This window comes from Pristiophorus japonicus, chromosome 21, assembly GCF_044704955.1.
Source record: "Pristiophorus japonicus isolate sPriJap1 chromosome 21, sPriJap1.hap1, whole genome shotgun sequence".
NCBI classification, from domain to species: Eukaryota; Metazoa; Chordata; class Chondrichthyes; family Pristiophoridae; genus Pristiophorus; species Pristiophorus japonicus.
Genome location: NC_091997.1, coordinates 7,318,924 through 7,328,305, shown reverse-complemented (window position 1 = coordinate 7,328,305; position 9,382 = coordinate 7,318,924). Strand labels below are relative to the sequence as shown.

General features: G+C 48.6%; 1 protein-coding gene across 1 annotated transcript in view; it reads left to right on the top strand.

Moving 5' to 3' along the window:
- Nucleotides 1-970: 970 nt before the first annotated feature.
- The window catches only part of cavin1b (caveolae associated protein 1b), an 84,254-nt gene continuing 75,842 nt past the window's right edge, over nucleotides 971-9,382 (top strand). Inside the window, exon 1 of the mRNA XM_070864326.1 lies at nucleotides 971-1,779. Within this exon, the coding sequence (XP_070720427.1) occupies nucleotides 1,354-1,779 (426 nt within the window). The 5' untranslated portion in view covers nucleotides 971-1,353. The remainder of the gene's footprint in view (nucleotides 1,780-9,382) is intronic.

Below are 9,382 nucleotides of genomic sequence, written 5' to 3'. Positions count from 1 at the left end.
ATCAGCTCCATTACCAGAGGCCCGATTTCCCACGAGCACCAGGCACACACTGACCCCTTACCAACCGGCAGCGATCCGCTTTCTGAACCACGCGGGAAAGGTACAACAAGCAGCCTGGCACCCCCCTCTTGTGTGCCAGGCCGCTGGCCCGGCCAAAACCCTTCCTGGTGGCCCAGTGTTTTCCACTAAAGTGGCTGCAGAGTTCGCAGTGGGAGGAATGTTGTGACCCGACAGCGCGGCGCTGAGAACTTGGACCGTTCTGACCTGCCCGCACCTTCGCCCAGCTGACGACTGCAACACCACTCCAACTGGAAAAACAATAATGAAATCCTGAATTTCTCCGGCCCAGGTAAGTGCGCCCCGTTTAGAGTGGAGGGCAATTTCGGTCCCGGTTTGTATTAGTAAAAAAGGGGCCATGTCATGATGGTTGTGGCTTATATAACATCACACGGCGAAAGCATTCTGCATGTTATTCCTCACTCCTTATCCATTATTCTGTGTAACTCCTTTACTGTTCAAAGGGTTCTCCTCATGAACTCTTATTCGAGCACAGAGCCCCAGTTTGTATGATGCCACTTTTGTTGACTGATTTAAAAAAAAACAATCTTGGAAAAGTGTTTCCAGCTGTTTCAAGCCTGCTTCATTTGTAGAATGTTACACAGAAGTGAAATTTTACCGACTGCAGTGAAACACAGATAACGGTGGGAACCTAAATGTAGATTAATGCTCATTCCGAAGGAAATTGGTTCAAAAGTTGCAATGAAGTATGGATAGGATGTCAGCTGCGGCTGGATTAAACAGTGGCTTGGACTTTGTACTAAAATCCAGCTTTCTTTACAAACGGAAACTGCTTAGGCGAGATAATTTGCTACAATGGAAATTCAGCGGTCTCTTTGTATGTGTGGGTCTACGTAGCTAGTTTGTGCAGCAATCTGTCTCGCGGCTGGATTTGTCCAGCAGCATTTCCACAGTGTCTCTAATGCAAAGTGCAGAGCCCAGCTCTGTGTGCATTCCTGTCAAAGATCTCGCATAGTTTAAGTTAGCAGTGTGCATTCCTCATTAGATGTGCCTGTGCTTGTATTGGAAGTCTTTAAATCCCTCCCAACTATTCTAATAATTTAAGGAGGGGGCTAGCGTGCACTTTCGCAGTCTTGTTCTGCACAGCTAGGTGGAGTTAGCCCATGTCCTTTTAAGCTTGCAGATTTTCTTTGGACGCTTCTTGAACAGCTGTGTAACTGGAGTGAGAGCACACACATACACTCTCCTCGCTCACTCCACAGCACTGGCTTGTATCCCAGCACAGCTAGCCCGGGTTCCGTCGTTGCTTTTAATCCCAGTTTGACACTTCTAACCATGGCAGACTCCGTGCAGACCGAAGAGCGGGAAAGTCCTGAGGTCCTCGAGGTTCCCGAGCTGCAAGAGCGGCATGAAAGCCCCAAGCAAGAGCCCCCGTTCAACGGGGTTCTGGTGCTCACCCTCCTGGACAAAGTGGTGGGCATGGTCGACCAGATCCAAACCAGCCAGCAGCAGCTGGAGCAGCGGCACCTGGAGATGGAAAACGCCGTGTTCAGCATTCAGAACGAGCTGAGCAAGCTCACCAAGTCGCATACGACCACCAGCAGTAGCGTCAACAAGATGCTGGAGAAAATCCGTAAAGTCAATGTCAACGTTAAGACCATCAAGTACAACATGGAGAAGCAGGGCGCACAGATCAAGAAACTTGAGGCAAATGAGGCCACGCTACTGAAACGGAATAACTTCAAAGTCATGATTTACCAGGTAAGACTCTCACTGAAGCTAACGGTGTGTGTGTGTGAGTGCGATTGAGATGTTGATATTTGGAAGATTAGAACTCAGTTTGATACCTGTACCTTTGTGGTTCGAAACGTACTGGAATGATTTGAGGAAACATTAACTCATGGGATGCAATAGACCAATTCTTTTTATCTGGCACTTAACTTGACATTGATCAAAAGTGACTACAATAAAGCTTCACCCAAGAGTAGGCGAGAATGGGGCGGGGTTGCCAGAGTGCGATCAAATTGTATATGTAGTGTGAGGAAGGTTGTTCAATGGCCCGTATGATAAGACTGGATCAACTAGGTTTGTATTCACTGGAGTTCAGAAGAATGAGAGGGGATCTCATAGAAACGTTTAAAATTCTGACGGGTTTAGACAGGTTAGATGCAGGAAGAGTGTTCCCAATGTTGGGGAAGTCCAGAACCAGGGGTCACAGTCTAAGGATAAGGGGTAAGCCATTTAGGATCGAGATGAGGAGAAACTTCTTCACCCAGAGAGTGGTGAACCTGAGGAATTCTCTACCACAGAAAGTTGTTGAGGCCAATTCACTAAATATATTCAAAAAGGAGTTAGATGTAATCCTTACTACTAGGGGGATCAAGGGGTATGGCGAGAAAGCAGGAATGGGGTACTGAAGTTGCATGTTCAGCCATGAACTCATTGAATGGCAGTGCAGGCTCGAAGGGCCGAATGGCCTACTCCTGCACCTATTTTCTATGTTTCTATGTTTCTATGACAACCACTCGAGCTATTTCCACAGTGAGCCCCTGATGCATAGCTAACAATGCTTCACGTGACTCCAATCCTCTCATACAAAAAAACCCCAAATGCACCAGACAACTCAAATCAAGGCAACATGAGTACACAACGCAGTGGCCAGATTATTAGGTGATAGATATCGCCTGGTCGCTCAGTATTAGAAACGTTGTCAACACAGATTTCCATTCTCGACTAATTCGAGTGAAACTGTAAAAATGTTCCAAAGTAACACATTTATGATATTACTAGACACAGCCAATACAGGAAATTGTCCCATTACAATTACAATGTTACCAACACAGCGCTCAGAGGGAATCTCCTCCAAGGTGTCACAGCAACCTAATTCTGCAAGGCAGTCTTGCCTGTATGTCGGCAACTGGTACTGCAGCAAGAGAACCATTAACTGCAAGCGTGTTTGTCAGTGATTTCTTTCCAGTCAATCTAATAAATGCAAACTGGAAAGCTTTTCTAATAATAATGAATTATAAAGAAAACATTTCTCAGCTTCTCCATCGAGTTTTGCCCCTGTGTGTTTGAAAAGGACGAATGTTTGTCCAAATCATTCACACCTTTGAGCACTCAGTTAGAGAAAGTGTGTGGCAGATGCTCGGCAATAGGCAACTCGCCAACCCTTTCCGCTGGGCAACAGTGCATGGCCTGGGAGGGGCCCAATAAAAAGGGCAAAAATAATGAGGAATCCAGCAGCAACCAAAATAAATGTGCAAAACAGTTGCTCAGATTTGGTTCTCGGAAGACCTAAAGCAACCCTTTGAGAAGCAGTTGGTATTAACAAATAAAAATCCACTTTTAACTCTCGTGGCATTTGAGCATTTAAAATTAAAATGAATGGAAATAAAGGTCATAAAAATACAAGTGGGTCTCTGGGTTTTATTCGTGGGGGCGGTGGATTTGAAAGGAAAGAAATGCTAAATTGGAGCAAGACATTCATTTGGCCACAGTTGGGGCATTGTATGTGGTTCTGTGCACTCCATTATAGCAGAGATAACAGTGTCATGGAAAGGATGCAGTAAAGATTCACCAGAATGATACCACAAATTAAATGTTTTAGATATGAAGGCAGGCTTGAAAAATGAGGGCTTTTTTCAGAAGGTTAAGAGGGAAGCTAACAAAGTTTTTCAAAATGTCAAGAGATTTTGAGAGGTCACGTAGTGAACGCTTGTCTTCACTGTTTGATGAATCGGTAACATAGGAGAGATGCAAAGTTATCATGGGAAGATAAAAGGGGGGGATTAGAAGATTTTTTTTCACATAAAGGGTTCTTAGAATATGGAACACTTTAACACAAATAGCTTTTAACATATCAAAAAGCAATTGGTAGGTATTTGAAAAGGAAGAATATAAAAGTATATACAGAAAGGACAGAGGAATGGGATTCGAATAGGCAGCTCCAGTTGAAGAGATAATGATGAACTGGATCGTCTCTTTCTGTCCTTTAACTTCAATGATTTTATTACAGCCATATTATTGATCTGTAAGAATTAGGAGCAGGAGTAGGCCATTTGGCCGCTCGAGTCTGCTCCGCCATTCAATAAGGTCATGGCTGATCTTCTACCTCAACTCCACTTTCCTCACTATCCCCATATCCCTTGATTCCCTTATTATCCAAAAATTCTATCGATCTCTGTTTTGAATATACTCAAAGACTGAGCCTCCTCAGCCCTCTGGGGTAGAGATCTCCAAAGATTCACCATCCTCTGAGTGAAGGAATTTCTCCTCATCTTAGTCCTAAATGGCCGTCCCCTTATTCTGAGACTGTGATCCCGGGTTCTAGACTCCCCAACCAGGGAAAACATCTTCCTGCATCTATCCTGTCAAGCCCTGTAAGAATGTTATATGTTTCAATGAGATCGCCTCTCATCCTTCTAAACTCCAGAGAATATAAGCCAAGTCTACTCAATCTCTCCTCATAGGACAATCCCCCCCATCCCAGGAATCAGTCTGGTGAACACTTGTTGCACATCTATGGCAAGTATAGTCTTCCGAAGGATATTCCCCGTGACATTTCAGGTGTCACATCTTGTCACATATGCAAATTTCTGTGTCAAAATGTATAAAAAAATAGAAAAACAGTAATTTACTGTTGGTTTATTTTGACCTCGTGGAGGACCAGCGATTCATCAGCCCCTGCCAATCTACAGAGAAATCTCCCAATAACAGGAAATACCTATTCATTGATCGCAGGGTCTCCCTACAAGCAATTATCCTCTAACTGACCCCGTCAGGATGTATCTATTTACAGCAATTAGACTTTGAGTAATCTAGAAAGCAATAGAATCAATGAATACTGTTGTTTTGTTATTTGATGATAGAAAGTTTCCACTTGTGGGGAGTCCTAAACTATGGCCCATAAATATAATATAGTCACGAATAAATCCTGTAAGGAATTCAGGTGAACCTTTTTAACTCGGAGAGTGGTGAGAACGTGGAACTCACTACCATATGGAGTAGTTGAGGCGATTAGAATAGATGCATTTAAGGGGAAGCTGGATAAGCACAAGAGGGGGAAAGGAATAGAAGGATATGATGATAGGGTTAGATAAAGTAAGGTGGGAGTTGGCTTTTGAGCAAAAACACCAGCATAGACCTGTAGGCCGAATGGCCTGTTTCTGTTCTGTAATGTAATCCTATGTACAGTTCTCAAACTTTAGAAGAACCTTGTGAAGTCCTGTCACTGTCATAAGCATTCAGCTTATTCTAGCAGAGCCAATACGACATATCCTACGTGTCCTGTTTGGTCTATGTCCAACCTGCTTATAACTATTAGAATAAGCATAAATATCACCATAATTATAGAAGAAAGCAGTTCAGAAAAATTGAAATACTCAATAATGTTCTTTTACCACCTTGGTTGTCTTTATTTTTGACCTGATACCTTTCAAGTTTCATAGGAGCTGAAACAGTTCAAAAGAGATATTGAAGCTGTGTCAGAATTCCATAAAAAGCATATGTTGGACTCTTTTCTGAAAACTGCACACAGCCGATCCCCATTTCAGTTATGGCTCTATCTCGGTATAAGGCTGCTGACGACTGCAGAGTCTGGAATACTTAAAAAATCATTATTGTGCGTGGTACACCAGAAAACAGGCTTGGCTCCGAAGAAAAATATTAGACGGAAAGTGAAGTGATTTGTATCATTTCTTTTTACGCCTGATGTATGAGCTTGCTTCAGACATCTTTGGATGAGCAAATGTTCTGTTCCCCTGCGTGACAGTAGACACGGGGGTTTAATGTACTGCTACTGAGAAAAGAATGTGCTGGATTTGGAAGTAGCAGCAAGGCTGGAGCCAAACTTCAAAACAAGGGCCTGTGCCAGACACCCACCTTCAACAGAAATGCCAAGACTGTTCTCATAAAGGTCATTTTACTGAAAGCATTCAATCTAACAATTCCTATATTGAACTCACTTGCCACATTGTACATTCCACCCCATGTCATTGGTTGAGAAAGAAAAGGTGCCACTTTTACAGGGTGTTTTCTACACCAGTTGACTAAGTTAAAACTAGTGAAGGTGCTGGTGTTGGGAATCAAGGGATATGGGGATAGGGCGAAAAAGTGAAGTTGAGGTAGAAGGTCAGCCATGATCTTATTGAATGGCGAAGCAGGCTCAAGGGGCCGAATGGCCTACTCCTGTCCTTACGTTCTTGCCAACACAATTCCAGACTCCTGAAGAACGCCGAATACTGCTGCCTCAGTTGCGCTGTCGATATTATCCCCATCACATAGGGAGTGTTGTCCAGATTACTCCAAAACTTGGAGCACCACTGCGTGTGCTCAGGCACATGTGCTGAATGTTTGATGACGGTGTCTGCTCACGGGAGGGTGGAACCGAGTTTGTCCTCTGCGGCAGAGCTGGTATTCTGATTTCTGAGTCAGACATATTTGCGTACTCTGCGTTGCTGCAGAGGATTGACCAACCAACCTGGCTCATTATTGAGATTGGAGATGTAGACTTGCCCCTGGGAGCTGGGATTCTTCCCACCTGGCCCTAGGTACCCTGAGAAACTGATGCTTCAAAGGGTTGGATAGTCCAAGTTGGAGAAGCAGCAGGGAGCTTGGTTAAACTCTAGCTGTATCCCGACTGGATAGAATGGTGGGGTGTCCCTAAGCCATGACCTTTGCAAACCTGTGCCTAAGTTCTCTGGGCTTAGATAGTGGGGTGTGTCCTGTGTCTTTGCAAACAGCATGTATTCTGTCGGAGGAAAATTATCTGCAGGACAGATCTGCATGCATCGTACTTTGGATTCTGCTGGGAAGGGAACTTTGAAAATATTCAAGTGGAGTTTGCATGTCTGTATCGTGCCCCTTATAAAAAGCGTCTCCCTTCTCTAAGGCTATCCTCACTCGGTGTCATATCCCAACAATGGATTCAAAAGTTAGCTTGTTAACATAAGAACATAAGAACTAGGAACAGGAGTAGGCCATACAGCCCCTCTAACCTGCTCCGCCATTCAATAAGATGATGGCTGATCTGATCATGGACTCAGCTCCACTTTCCTGCCCGCTCCCCATAACCCTTTATCCCCTTATCGTTTAAGAAACTGTCTATTTCTGTCTTAAATTTATTCGCTGTCCCAGCCTCCACAGCTCTCTGAGGCAGCAAATTCCACAGATTTACAACCCTCTGAGAGAAGAAATTTCTCATCTCTATTTTAAATGGGCGGCCCCTTATTCTAAGATTGTGCCCTCTAGTTCTAGTCTCCCCTATCAGTGGAAACATCCTCTCTGCATCCACCTTGTTAAGCCCCCTCATAATCTTATACATTTTGATAAGATCACCTCTCATTCATCTGAATTCCAAGGAGTAGAGGACCAATTTACTCAACCTTCCTTCATAAGTCAAACCCCCTCATCCCCGTAATCAACCGAGTGAACCTTCTCTGAACTGCCTCCAAAGCAAGTATATCCTTGCTTGTACCATGGGGTGTCATGGTACATCAGTCATTGAAAGTTGGCATGCAGGTACAGCAGACGGTGAAGAAGGCAAATGGCATGTTGGCCTTGATAGCGAGAGGATTTGAGTATAGAAATATAGGGCCCAAGTTTCGGGCCGCGTCTAGAACCTGGACGCCCGTTTTTTGTGCCACAAAGTGCGCCTAAAAAAAACTTCCAGATTCTCCGGCTCCCGGCAGGTCCTCTGGCCCTCGGCGCGGCGCAGCAAAAGCTGTAGAGGGCGGAGCTAGGTCCATGCGCTGAAAACAGTGCCGGGACCTCTGCACATGCGCGCTACAGTGGGCGCGCATGTGCAGTAGCTCCAGGCGCCCAAAACTGTGTGGGAGGGGCCCGAAGCACGCAGCCCCTCGCCCTCGCCCAATGGCCTCACTGGGGCTGCATGCATAAGGCTCCTCCCACACCCAGCTCCTGCTTCCTCTGGACCGGATCTGACCCGACTTGACTCCCGCTCCCACCCCCACCACCGGACCAACCCCGCCCCCCCCCCGACCCCGACCTCCGCTTCTCCCGCTCCCAACCTTCCCCCCCCCATCCCTGATCGACCTCCGCTCCCGACCGATCTTCCCCCCCCCGCCCCCCGACCGACCCCCCCCCCCTCCCCTCCGCCCCAACCCGCGCTACCCCCGATCCGCGCTCACGACCCCCCCCGGACCCGACGCCACCTACCTGTCAATTTGGTAAGTCAAAGCTCGAAGTCTTGGGGCCCGGCCGGGCCCGGCCCGTTCAGCCTCCCTCTCCTTTCTTTCTCTCTCTCTCTCTCTCCCTTCTCTCTCTCTCTCTCTCTCTTCCCCGCTTCTCTCCCCCTTCCCCTCTCTCCCTTCTCTTCCCCCCCACCTCCCCTCCTTCCCTCCTCTCATCCCCCCTCCTCCCTCCCTGCTCCCCCCCCTCCCCTCCCTCCTCCTACCTCTCCTCCCCCTCTCCCCTCCCTCCTTTCTCACCCCCCCTCCCCTCCCTCCCTTCTCAACCCCCCTTCTCACCACCCCCCTCCCCTCCCTCCCTTCTCACCCCCCTCCCTTCTCACCCCCCCTCCCTTCTCACCCCCCCTTCCCTTCTCACCCCCCTCCTCCCTTCTCACCCCTCCCTTCTCACTCACCCCCCCTCGCTTCTCACCCCCCTCCCTTCTCACCCCCCCCACCCCCTCCCTTCTCATCCCCCTCCCTTCTCACCCCCCCCTCACCCCCCTCCCTTCTCACCCACCCTTCTCACCCCCCCCTCCCTTCTCACCCCCCCTCCCTTCTCACCCCCCCTCCCTTCTCACCCCCCCTCCCTTCTCACCCCCCCCCTCCCTTCTCACCTCCCCTCCCTTCTCACCTCCCCTCCCTTCTCACCCCCCCTCCCTTCTCACCCCCCCTCCCTTCTCACCTCCCCTCCCTTCTCACCCCCCCTCCCTTCTCACCCTCCCTCCCTTCTCACCCCCCTTCCCTTCTCAACCCCCTTCCCTTCTCACCCCCCTTCCCTTCTCACCCCCCCTTCCCTTCTCACCCCCCCTTCCTTCTCACCCCCCCTCCCTTCTCACCTCCCCTCCCTTCTCACCCCCCCTCCCTTCTCACCCCCCCTCCCTTCTCACCCCCCCTCCCTTCTCACCCCCCTCCCTTCTCACCCCCCCTCCCTTCTCACCCCCCCTCCCTTCTCACCCCCCCCTCCCTTCTCACCCCCCTCTCTTCTCACCCCCCCTCCCTTCTCACCCCCCCTCCCTTCTCACCCCCCCCTCCCTTCTCACCCCCCTCCCTTCTCACCCCCCCCTCCCTTCTCACCCCCCCTCCCTTCTCACCCCCCCTCCCTTCTCACCCCCCCCTCCCTTCTCACCCCCCCCTCCCTTCTCACCCCCCCCTCCCTTCTCACCCCCCCCTCC